Below are 13,450 nucleotides of genomic sequence, written 5' to 3'. Positions count from 1 at the left end.
TAAAATGTGTGAGGATATAGCATCTCTTAGGAAACTAACTGCATTCTACTTTCGTACGATAATACCATAGGGCCTTTATTTCAAGTCTTTATTATATGAACAAGAACAATCTAGAAACCAACGTTAATTTTCTTCTCCCATTCTACTGCCTAAAAAATATCCCTTCATTATTTGAGTAATTATCAAGCAAAACACCATGGGAGAAAAAACCCAACTATTTCCCACCTTAAACAATTTTATCAGCATACCTCATCTGACGACAGTGCTAAGGAGTGCGAGAAACCCGGGGTTTTAGGTTCTGCTCCTAAACCGCTCAAATCAGCTGAACTTGTGCTGCTGGGACTGAAATCATCATTGAACGTGAAATTCTGTGGAGAGAAAGATGAGTCAGAATGAACAAACGATCTCGTATGTGCATCTAAAATGGAAATTTGCTTTCTGTCTTCCAGGCTGGCATAGTTCAGGAGTGATTTCAATCATTCACCAAACCAGTTACAATACACACGAGGAAGCCTAATTTTTAGTATTGTTAATATTTATAGAATACACAGCATTTTTAGCACTGTGTACTTCAAGAGACACCTTTGCCATCTTAATGCCTCATTGAATAGCAAAGGGGTCTGAAAGCAACTTCCAGACTCCCTCTTAAGATGCTGGCTGTCATCCTGGAGCTAAATTACTGCTTCTGCGGGTTAATCGCTAGCATTTTACTGTCCTCCAAATATTTCGGACAAGCGTAGCACAGGCAGTAGCACAAAGAATAAGACAGAGGATTAATTAGCAGAGAGAAGTGAAAAATGCTATTGAAAGAGCAAGGAGAATATCCTGTGAATCCATTTCTGAGTTCCGAATAATTTCCTAGAAAAGTGAAAGGATCTTCCCTCTTTGCCTATACCTTTAGAAAAAACTGAAATTGAAAGTAAAAGAGATCTTTGGATACTGAATGTTATTTACTGAAATAATAACCATAAAACAAACACTGTTTTTTCTTAACAATGCAATGACAGACATCACACCCTCCAGCAAAGAATAGCAAAAACGTGCACATATTTTCCAGGAATACAGCAAAATTACCATCAGAGGAAGACAAAAATTAATAAGTATTTCGCATTAGAGTGAGAGCCATAAAAACCAAAAAAGCCCACCTAAGGACACCATGATATTCCATTTAAATTGAATATATAGTTGATGATACGGAGACCTCTAATCTCTATTCTACTCTAACATCTAAATTAATATCAAATTCAATTCACCTTTGACATTCAATTTAAAAAAATGTATCCAAACATCAAAGCCAAAAACACCACTAAAAAAGTTATCCTTTTATCCTCCCCCAAGATATTTGACCTATCTTTCCTGAAAACAAGAAGTCTTCCAAAAATATCAAGTGTTGGTCCTCTTAGTTTTGCAATTAAATGTTGGTACCACACTGCGCTCTGGAAATCTGAATAGCAGTATAGGAACTGTTAATTTAAGAGCTTGCAAACTTTACAGAGAACATCAAAATGCTTTTGTGATCAGTTTTCTCACACCTACGTTTAGAATTCCTGTTCAGCTTTTACCAACTCTTTATAGAGGAGAAGAAAACCTGAGCAGCTTCCATAATATGCAAAATTTTAGCCCCCACAGCATTCTTAGGCCAGGAGTTCAACAGCTCTACCTCCTGTTGTGTGAAGAACATCTTTTTAAGTACTCTGAATTTTCTTTCACCTCTATTTTGTGCAAGCTTCAGCCTTAAGATGGATTTAAGTCTTTAAAATTGAATTTTCTATAGGAAAACCAGAAGATAGCCAAGGCCTGCTAATAATTATGAGCAGGACAAGCCCCCCTCCCCCAAACCTCAACCTAATGCTAACAGTAAAAGGGGGTGCTTTTTTTTTTCCCATTTGAAGCTTATTTTTATACAATGTTTGTTTAAAGGCACAAATAGGATTTACGTGCCTAATCCTCATCTTTCTTTTTCGAAAGAAACCGGGTAACCGATTAATTTCTCTTTAATCTTCAGAGATTTCATCTGTGGTCTTCTCTCTCAACCTGATTTAGCCTGGTCAGCCTCCTGTTGCTCTCCCTACCAGGTGACACAAGCACAGCTACGACCCTGCCTAGCTTGGTGCACAGCAGAAGCAAGGTATCACCAGCTTTTGGCACCAAAAGAATATGAAATGCCTGTGGAAAGTGCTATTATATATACGCATGGTTTTGTAGAAGACAAAGAAATTAAATTTCTGATTCATATTCCTGTAAATAAAGTTGAGAACCGTATCTGTTTCTTTCTACCAGACCAATATAAAAAGTCAACTGCTACGAGTTATAAGAAGATACAGGCAGGGAAATATTTTCCAGAAGTGAAAATAAACATGAAAAAGCTAAGTATACTACTGTAAGGGTTATTTAAGGAGTTATCATGCTGAAACATTCATGCACATGGAAAGGAATCACACAGATGTATTAAATTGCACTAGTTCATATTTACAGTTCAAGCATCTTCATAAAGAGAATTAAATCCAACATCCAGCATGCACGACAAACAGATTTCATTATCGGGGGAAAAGGCAGATGACTGACGGCATACAGCATTTCTTCACTCGCAAACACCTCATTTGAACACGGGCAGGTATTCCCACAATCAGTCCTGAAGAATGCAGAAAATATCTACAATTGAACACACAAATCTAGCATTTGTTCAGTGGATCCAAATGCTAATTTCCACTGGCACCACTTGCTTTTGTTACGGTACAGCACACCACAGTTAGTTTACTGAATTAATGTACAGTAAGACAGTAAAAAGGTAGACTGCGGAATGGTAGAACGACAGAGATGTTCTGTCCGGATGAGCTGTTACCGTACAATGAACACCATGCACTGTTTATTGTAGTAGTCACATATTGGCCTGTTCTTTTTCCAGAAACATGAAGCCAATTATGCCACTCGACACGGTGGGAATAAGGTAGCTTTTATTTTCTACCTTTGACCCTTTTTTAGCTGGACTTATATTTTCAGAGGAAGGTTCAGTGGAGCTGGTAGGCGATGGCAGGTTGCTAGAAGAATTGGATCCCTTGCCACTCTCTCCATACCATGTGAACGGTACACAGTGTGGGAGAGAGGAGGATCGCTCTGCTAAAGATTTAGTGTTTGCTGATTTCTGCAGCATCTCTCTGGCAGTCCTGTTTAAGAGAAAGGAGCAGGAATATGAGTTAGATTATAAAATAAGAGGAAAAAAAAATGCCACAGAGGCAGTGAATTGTAAAAAGAGTGACATTCCCTGTAACTGCGACTAAAGAGCTGAGCGGCACGCAGCTGGTAGGGGCATGCCTGAAATCTCTCTTTCAGCAAAGGAAGAAAAAAGCGGGTTCTTTTGATTCTCAAACTCTTTTAGACAAGGTACACCCAGCAAGCGGAGACAGGCGCCAGCTGAAAATGCCTGTACTCCCGCCGTTGGGATACGAACCAGCTCCAGTCAAGAAGCCGCATGCTGCGTTGGTGCATTTCTGAGCGCCAGTGGTATCTCAGCACGATTAAATCGATTAGACTCAGCACTGACCCAAGTGGGCTCTGGTTCCCAGAGAAGGTCCGGCTCGGATTTCCAGCACGGGCAGAATGTGTCTGTACCCCTCTATGGAGATGTGCCTTTGTTACGACAGCTGAATACTGACAGAGTATTATTATCTTGATCTTAAAGGTACTAACTATTAAAAATATTAATATAGGAAAATGAAGGAAACACCTATGTGATATTATCAGCTTCTCTCTTTGTAGTAACAAAGATTGCAGTGGATAATGTGATCAAGGCAAAGATAACAGTTATGAAATGAAATGCCTAAATTATTCACTAAATAGACCATGTCAACTGTACAGTATGTGAATTAAAAATAACTATGCAAAGTCACTGCCTCGAAGAACTTATGCATATGTCATATTCTCATATTATTTACACCAAAGTATATATTACTGTTTCAGAGCATTAAACTTCTACTGCTCTTAGCAGCCACCAGTAAATTGCACATATATAAATCTCCCCTCAACTTCTACCTTCTGGAAAGCTTCTAAATCATTATTAACAAAATCACTGGAGCTTTGTATTATTGTGAAACCCCTTTTTAGTATGGATGAAAATGTCAAAGGGTCCCTGCCCATGGAAGCAGAACAATCTGCCCTCCCTTTAGCTACAGAAGGGAAGGTAGATGTATCTGCCCCAGTCCTGTACTCCTCCCTCAGCCTCTGATCTTGCTTGAAAGTAGAAAGAAAAAATAAATGATGTTGCCTGCATCACCTAGCTTCAGGCAGTGGAATATACGCTTCTTACTTAAATGGGGAATTTTTTATATGTGTAACATCAGTGGTAGTCTTAGAAAATAATTCAGGATTTTATTTACACGTCCTGAGTGCTATTTTTTGGCGATGGCAAAATAATGCATACAACATCTATCTGACAGCAGGATTAATTCTACATCAATCAGTTCCGTAATGGACATAACTATAACAGGATGCTTTCTTTTGATCATCATCTTCCTTCTTTCAAAGAGCTTATACAGCTTTGGACTGTAGAGAAAACATCCTCATTTCTTCTAAGGCAAATTCTTTAGAGTTAGTAACAAAGGAAGTGACCATGAGTGTTTAAAAAGTTATACTGAAATATTAGCATTCCAGTCCAGTATCCAAACTCAGAAATATTAACAAACAATACAAATAACTGATTTATGAAATGGTCTAATAAGCAACTGATCACTCTGTGCAGTGATCTGTTTTCTCTAAGGAAGATACCTATGAGGTCTCACAAACGTCTGTAACATACTATGTTGGTACAAGGAACGTACCAAATTCTTACAAACAAGCATACGCTGATTTCCCCCACCCTGTGGCTTGGTATTTAAATGCTACGTGATGTTTAATACCCTCCTGCTAAGGGCAGTAGCTTCCTTACAGCTACACAGAGGTGCAGAGAATTTGCTTTAACAAATCTCTCCCTGTCACTAGGGAAATCCAGCAGTGAGTATCACTAACTCCAAGGCACAGTGAAAGCTCACACACCAGTGGAACCAACTGGAACAGGTCTTCTGACACCAGTGCAGAGGCGACGACTGCTGCTCAAGATCACTGAAGAACCTGCCAGACATTTGCAGGATACAAATGTACAAACGTCTGCTGAGACAGAACACTGCACTTCAGTACAGTGTGCCTGAGGGGGTAAGTCAGTAGTCTAAGGTTTCTTTTGCTTTTCTGATTTTATGGAGCTACACGATATACTTGTCACTGGGGCTGTGCATATTAGACTGTCAGCAAAACTCCACGAACAGCTATACACTGGTTTTCAACCACAATGATTTTCTGAGTAGCATTCAAAGTTTGCTTTCTTCTGATAGCTCTTTTATCAGGCAGGTTTTCTTTTGCATTGCTTTATGTGTAGAGAGTTTTTGAGTTGCTATGTCCTTTCTAGAATTTTGGAATATATTAAGTTTGCTTAGCACTCCTGACATTAACTTGTCTTTCATACCTGGGATGAATTATCACCCCCCGTAGCTGTGATCTTGTCAGACTCACCAGTACATGAGGAGAGACCTTCAGTAAAAATCTACACTAGCTTTTGCAAAGAAGATTGTTTCCTGCCATTTTGAACATCCATTTATTTATTCAGAGTCCAGATGCTGGTGATGTGGTCCCATCAGACCTCACAAGGAATTCACAATTCTTTCCCTGAGAGTTGGTGATGTGACCAACGCAGTCAGCAATTTTCCTATCTATTTTCAACTTATGATTATCATAGTCAGAAACAAACCCTTCTGAAAGCATTCCTGATGTGGGTCCCATGACGTGCAGCGAACAGCTGCTGCCCATCCTCACTCTGGGGGCTTTTTTAAAAAAAAAAAAAAAAAAAAGTGGAATTGTGTCAAGATTTCTGGTTCATGGGTATTACTAACTGACCGTGTGTGCATCTTGTAGGCCAGCTCTGATAATCTATTTCTGCAAATCCCATTAGTGGATGCAACAGTAGTAGGGATGCCGTGATATTATAAGCCTCCAAGTATTTTTAGATTATATGTTAGTCTTTCATTAGTTGAGAAATCTAGGTTTGTAAGCTCAGAAGGTTATCTCAAAGCTTAACGCTATTTATATGAAGTCAGTGGGACCATTAGTGTTCCCATCTGCTAGGATGATAAGGTTTTTCCAATGTTTCTGGCATATCGTTTCTTGCATCCTCAGTCCCATACCTACTGCCATAGGTCACCCTAATGGCGTCTTTCTCTTTCCGCTTCTTGCCCTTGTTTGAACTCCTTCTCAAGGGAGCCCTACAAGAATATTAGAAAACATCAGGAAATATCTTTCAAATTTACTTTGTAAAAGTAAATAAGTAAATAAGTATTTTAAACAAATGCTTACCCAAGATCTGCAAGTTTTCGCTTTAGTTTTTCTGTATGCCCTATAGCAGGGCTAGTTGTTCTTGCTGCCTGAGCACATGTGGCACCATCTAGGATACATTTGTACACGGAAGAATGTACATTATTATTTTTAATTGCTACTGATAGCTATTCCACTTTCCATCCAGAACAGTTTGTGTATCTTTTCATAATTAGATACACATACATGTACACGCGTGTGAGTCTACAATTTAATTAGGTGAATACTCATTTTTAAGAAGCTGGTGTGAAGAGGAATAAAAATAAATACATACTTTCAGAATTTGAAAATACACATGAATAAATCTTATTTTAATTGAAGAAAATGAAAAGTTAATTTTCGTTAAGTTTTAATGGATATGTCGTAAGTCGAACAACAGGAAAGATTGTAAACATTACAGGAAATCCATTTTTAAACTCAGCAGTAGCTGCTTAAGTTTCCTTTTACAGAATTCATTTGGTATGTACGCTCTACTTCCAAAATGATTCCTTAAATACTTTCTTGAACTCTGGAGCCAAGGATACCTTTTATGATGGACACCCTAGGTAATAGTTATCTGCTTAGCTTGAACATCTTTGTTAAAATAAACATTTAAATTGAAATCCAACCCTTCTGAATTAACAAAAAGAATTAAAAGTAGCTTAGTTAATAAACTTTCCCTGAGACATCTACTAATTTTTGACCTCTCCCACAAACACTGCTAAAAGCCTAAAGAGGAAACAGCCTGTAGTACCTATAAAGCCAAAACAATGAATCTGAGTCTGCAAAACATCCTGTGAAATCTATATGGAAGCTAAAAAAACCACACAGCAGTTGAAAAATTCAGACACAGTTTCTGTGATTCTTAGACATATAAAGTGTCCCCCAAAACTCTAGAGGAAGCAAATGAAGGTCAGTTATTCATGGCATTTGCAGCTTTGTGACTTTTACAATGGGCCCTCAGATGTCCAGTGACTTTTAACTGAAAGCACTGCCAGGCTTGCGGATTTCTCCTACTGTAGCTGGTATAAATTAAGTCCTCAGAATTAAGCCCACCACTATCACAGGACAGTCAACTATGTGTACAGAACTTTGTACGCTGCTTTGTGGATAATATTTGGCCAAGTTTTCATTCAAGTAAAATATTCAATGCGCAACTGGTTCACAAATCCTGGGAAAATCAGGAAAATAAGCCTCTTGCAATACCCACACTCTAAAAGCCATATTATTTCGACCAGCACAAATCCCAACATTAAAAAAAACATGCAAGAACAACTCACAAGTAACCTTATGCCACAAAAGCAAAAAAAAAAAAAAGTCATCTGAAGACTGACAAAAGCAAGGCGAAGCCTCCTGAGAAGAAATCCATTCCCCAGGGAGGCTGAGGAGAACTTCAGGCAATGCACACTTTGCATCACCCCTACACTGTGCACACTCCTCTCCTGTCTCCTCTTACGGTTCCCCTTTTACCCTTTAACGCATACTTCTCATTTAACCAGTGTCAAAATTGCTACTTTCAGGAATAAAAGTCATAATGTTTCTTTTCACGCTAGCTATTCACAGGCAAGCGGGTCTCGGGGGCCAGGGGGGTGGTGGGCTTTTCTGAGACACTTCTTAATGGAAAGTAAATGACACTATAAGGTACACTGCTTTTTGGGTGGGCAAATAATGAAAGCATTCAGTAGCTGGAGGTTTTGCTGCTGTGGTGGAAGAAATTATCTGGAGAGCTCATGAGGGACACGTAGCAGCTACCTGGTATGGCAAATATCTGTTGGGGCTCTTGTATGACTATGCTCCCACTCGCATACAAGTTGGCCAAGCCAGGGCCCTCTGAAAAATGGTGATTTGCTCTGGAAAACATTCATGCTGGCTATGGGATACACTGGGAGATGGATGAGCTAAGTCCCAAAATCAGCTTCACTGGCAGAGTAGATTTGAATCTACAGGGTCTTGCACATGGGGAGGTACACAGTGCTTTAGGATATTTCTTTTTTTCTTTGACTTATTAAATGCAATTTTTCCATTTGAAACTAAATTGCTCTGGTTTAATTTTCATGTACTTATCAGAATCTGAATACACCTGAAAGCACTGGTGGTTTACCTAACGGTCACAGGGGGCAAGCATGATACCAATAGTTAGACAGATTATTTTTCAAACGTAAATTGGAAAGAGAGACACAGTGGGTGGAATATATTACTCTTTTCCTTATACTACAAGGCTAGTCCCCACTAAACTTTTATCAAGGTATTTTTCATGCATCAGTTGGAAATGCAAGATTTACGACTTCACTGATAAACCAATCATACAGTTAAGCTGAAATAAGAGTTTGGAAAGCCACATTCTTAAGCTCATACCCTTACTTTTACTTGAAAAACTCAAATATTGAATTTAACTTTGATTCATTAACAATTACACAATTAGAAACTATACAGCTAGAGTAGTAATTTCAGAATCCTTGCAAAAATGCTAGCATATATGAACCTGTCCTAAATTCAATAAAACTTCATTAATCTGTCTTTTAGGAATCTGTGTGAAAGCCCTCTGTGGAGAAAAAATAGGCTGTAAATCAGTAGTAAGTCTTTTCAGACACACAGACATACAAAAATCCTCAACAAATTGTTCTTTTCAGGTAATTTAAGTGAGGCAAAGTCTGTTATGAACCTATCCAGACCTATTCCTGCAGTCCTCTCTTATAAACTGTTTTTATCACGTATTTTAGCTTATGTGACAGTTAGAGAATGCAAGGTGCATAGGTAAGAATGCTGAAGTTGTGTAAAATGCTAATTTTGACTTCATAAGGCATCTGAAAAGGAGGGCGCAGTATTCTGTGCCATATTGTATTGTTAATGCATTTAATAAACTGGTATCTAAGATATGTACCTGAGCTAGGTATGTTTGCATCTTTTTTTATCCAGCTTACATTTAAAGAATCTGAATTAAATAAATAACAATGCAGCCAACCTCCCCAACAAAGTACTTGATTTTTTTTTCTGTAAATGAAGAGCCTCCAGACACTAACCTCTTGTTTAATCTACACTATGCTGCCTCTCAGCAATTAAAAGCTACAATCTGTTATTCTTGCTTTACATTCCTTTCCCCACCCTCCAAAAAAGCATCTAGCAGTGCCAAACCCACATAATTCAAGTAAGTACACTCTGTTAAGCATGTTTCTAATACAGAAATGTCCCAAGGTCCAATAATTTTGGGTTTTTTTAATACAAAATACAAGATTTTCTTAAAGGCAACCTTCCCCTAGCATTTTCACTGATTTCTATGAAAGAAAAAAAAAAAAAAAAAAAGGAAGCAGTCTCCGATCTCATTTTAAACTTTGTTCTTTTCTTACACTGTCGTACAAGGTCATTTGTAATTTTTTTTACTTCCAGGTAGACAAAAGAAGTTATGAGACTACGGCCTTCTAGTTGCTAAGGTCCTACTACATAACAAAAGTTCATGAAGCAGATGAAAGTGAGCAAAATGATGCATCAATTTATTGTAAAAAACAGTAATACCTTTATCCTGTAATATATTCCTGCCAGCTGGGTGATGCAAAGGAGATGCTTCAGAGCTGTGCCCAGATTTTGAAGGAGAGGAAAGTGAAGTGTCTCCCCGCGCGTGTGGGGAAAGGACACCTCCTTTGTGGTGCTGTCCTTCTTCTTGGTTTTCAGTTAGGTTGTCAAGTGAGATTGCTGCACTGCTAGCCACGGGGGAGAGGGAGGAAGCACCAGAATCTGATGCTGGTGAGGATGCTCTCATGCATAAGGGCAGTGGTGATTTTGAAATGTGCATGGGACTACTGTGACTGTTTGACGGCTGTTGGTATAAGAGATTATAGAGCAGGTTATACCATTTAGTAACCAATCAAAGCAAGGTTTACTTTGAACATGCAACTCCTTTATTCATTATTTAGGCTTCTATTTGTATGAAACACTTTAGCAATTCACGCCATTACCTTTGATACCACACAGCGTTGTTTATTGGTATTTGCTTTCCGACGGAAGTCAGAATAGGACAAAACAACAAGTGAATATTGTATCATGTTAACAAACTAACAAATACAGAAATGCAAGAATCAAGTTCCTTTCACCACCTGCATAAATGAAAGGACCCACTCTGTGTTATAAAACACACATAACTCAGAAAGCCCAGGATTCCTGTTAAAAAAAAAACCACAACAAAACCAAAAAACCAGGTACATCGACTCCAAGGAGACCAGACTCGCACATCACTCAAGGACATTCATAGCATACTGGCCACAGAGGAATAAATACTGCCTGTGCTACAATGAAAGGACAAAGACAGAGGCTGAAATGACTTACAGGGACAATCTAGCCCTCCACAGGAAGCCTAAACGAGAGGGTAGAGTTCTTCTCACCTTTCGTTCCAGGCTGTCCTCTCCATCAGTTGAGCTGATGCTATCATACAGCCTTGTTCTAGAAGGCCTCTGCCGCTTGTTCTTCACTGAAAGCTGAGCTCGAGTCTTCAGAGCTTTGGAGTCCAGTCTCTCCGTTTCTGGCACTGCTTCATTGAAATCTGTATGGAAACATGATTTGAAGCTATTTAACAAAGAATCTTTCACTACTTTTTCCTAAGACAGGGCTTGCAATTGCAAGTACATGCACTTTGCATGTTTTACTTGTACCTGCACCTTCGTAACTGTTAAAATACACATGCAAAAACCCACCTTACTCGCATAAACCATTAACAAGTTTATTTATACAGATCCAGTAAGCACACAGCAAAGAATCAGCTGCAAATATTTTAAAATACAACAAACAATTCCCACTGTTATGTGAAGGACCACACAAGACCAGCTGTACCAGCCCAGAAAGCAGGTCCACTCAGATTCCCTCAGAGGGACTTGAATGTGCCTGGCCTGCATCAGGGCATAAAGCAAAGGAGTCCTCATCTCACTGCTCTTTGACAGATGCTTCCCAGCATCTGGATGAATATACTAATTTAGACCCAGGGGACCAATTCTTCACACAAAGGGTTGTTACGCATTGGAACAGGCTGCCCAGGGAAGTGGTGGAGTCTCCATCTCTGGAGGTATTTAAAAGATGAGTAGACATGGTGCTTAGGGACATGGTTTAGGGGTGGTTTTGGCAGTCCTAGGTTGATGGTGGGACTTGATGATCTTTAAGGTCCCTTCCAACCTAGACAATTCTATGATTCTATGACTCATTTATCCCCAGTCCTGCCCTTTTAAGACACTTGAGGAGGAGGGACTGGACTGGCATTTTTTCCCACAGCTGCCCGACTAAGCATTTCCCTTATAACTTCACCAGTTTTGCAGGCTGCTCTACATTTTCTCATAATCAGAATGGCTTCCAAATTTAAAGAACGTGACTTGTTCTCTGCTGTAGTGAACGTTCCCCAAAATAACCTTGTACTATATGTGCAAATTACGAGCAAGCAATGTCTGCAGTCAGTAGTGCACAGACAGCGATACAGATAGTATCCAAATAATCAGATAACCACTTGTGACTGGATTGCTTTACAGGCAGCCTTTCACAGGTTTATGAAACAAGTGTTAAACTCATTCCATTGGACCTACAGTGAAACAGGTTCCTTACTCTATCCCCTCTCAGGAGTGGGACAGCAGAGAGGAATCCCAATCCTCCTCTGGATTCTGAAGTCAAGTTCTATGTGACAATACAAATAAGGTGCCCCGATTGTTCACTTCAATCCTTCTGCAAGTAAAAGCATTTTTTTATTAGCACCTGGCAGTCTCATTTGTTACTTCCTCCCTTGCTGCACTGTCCTCAGAACCAATATCTGCTCTTGTAGATTCTACTCTCTTTTATTCAGAGTTTCTTCAATCTCTTAAAATTTACATAAACTCAGGTAAACTTAAGTAAAACATCTCTGTCAGGACCAACCATTGTGGCCCCTCGTACAAACAGACCGATACGAATGACCTAACACAAATACAGCCTTGCCTCACTTGCACTTGGATCACATTAGAAGGGACTCTGCCAAGCCTCTTTCCTTAAGCAGCGGTCTAGAGGACGCGATCATTACTGCGATTATCACCATCTCCTGCAGTTGTCTGGTTTCAGCTTTCCAATAGCAACACGGTTTGGCAAAATCATTAGCAAGGCAGTGTTACGGCTTTGCAGGAAGAACCCGCGAGCGCTGAAATAAATTTTCACTGCAACCAGCTGTCAGTGATGCTGCATACAGTTTATCATGACAGGGAAAATGCAATGAAATTAATCTATCCAGAAGGTCCATGAAAGGCACCCAGAATCACAGCTGTTCACGGCAGGAATGTGAAGGCTGTGATCTGTACAAGAGCGAAGGGATTCTGGTTCTCCCCGAGTAGAAAAATGACTACATTGTGTGGAGCAGGACATGGACTTTTAGATCTGTCATTATGCTGATCTAATAGCTCCAAAGCTCTCCGAGAGATTTGCAGCAAGGTAGCAGTAATTATCCCAACAAAACCCAACGAAGAGGTACCAAAAGATCTGTGTGAAAGCCGGGAGATGTACTCCGCTCTCCCAGTTCTTAACTCTAGAAAATTGCTGTATTTTCTGATTATCTGGGGTTTGTGCAGATGATGTCTTCTACTATAGGTACTTTAAAATAACAAAATGGAAAAAAAGAACAACAAACCCCAGTGCTGCATTATTTTTATATACCATCACAAAAGAGCTGGACACTGTCACTCTCATGCTCACTCACTGTTGTCTTTGTACATATAACTTTCTGCTGGCAAAATCATGAAAGCCTATTCCTTTGGTTTTGAAGGGCAAGCAGTTTCAGATCTTCACCCTTTCATCTACTGCCCAAACACCGTTATGTGATACATGAAAACTGGACAAATATTTCATATAAAAAATGGAACATTTTACCTGCCCAGTTTCAAAGCCACCCTATTCCTGCATGTCTTGTGAGCAAAGTATACTAAACACTTCATATATGGCATGCCTCTACAAGTAGAGCTACCATAACTCCACTTCTCTTAGTAATCAATCATCCACTCAAATGAAATCTGAGTATTTCAGCAAATTTAATATTTTACAAAGCTGCAGTAAGACAAAACACATTTTAAAAGGTGTTTTTGCATTTTAC

At 39.3% G+C, this 13,450-nt stretch overlaps 1 protein-coding gene across 3 annotated transcripts in view; it reads right to left on the bottom strand.

Annotated features, from left to right (window-relative positions):
• PPP1R9A (protein phosphatase 1 regulatory subunit 9A) overlaps positions 1-13,450 on the bottom strand; it is a gene marked incomplete at its 5' end in the record, with an annotated part of 141,115 nt that overhangs the window by 4,363 nt on the left and 123,302 nt on the right. For 2 of the 3 annotated variants that reach the window (XM_082480014.1, XM_082480013.1), the window contains 2 exons: positions 249-368; positions 10,746-10,903. In XM_082480014.1, coding sequence (XP_082336140.1) covers positions 249-368; positions 10,746-10,903 — 278 coding nt within the window. Of the gene's footprint in view, positions 1-248; positions 369-2,965; positions 3,165-6,206; positions 6,285-6,375; positions 6,464-9,882; positions 10,184-10,745; positions 10,904-13,450 lie in introns of all 3 variants that reach the window. The other variant, XM_082480012.1, reaches the window with a different exon arrangement.

The sequence above is a fragment of the Vanellus vanellus genome (assembly GCF_965231255.1).
Source record: "Vanellus vanellus genome assembly, chromosome: 2".
In the NCBI taxonomy this organism is placed as follows: domain Eukaryota; kingdom Metazoa; phylum Chordata; class Aves; order Charadriiformes; family Charadriidae; genus Vanellus; species Vanellus vanellus.
Note: the sequence above shows the minus strand (reverse complement) of the source record. Positions and strands in the feature narration are given on the sequence as shown.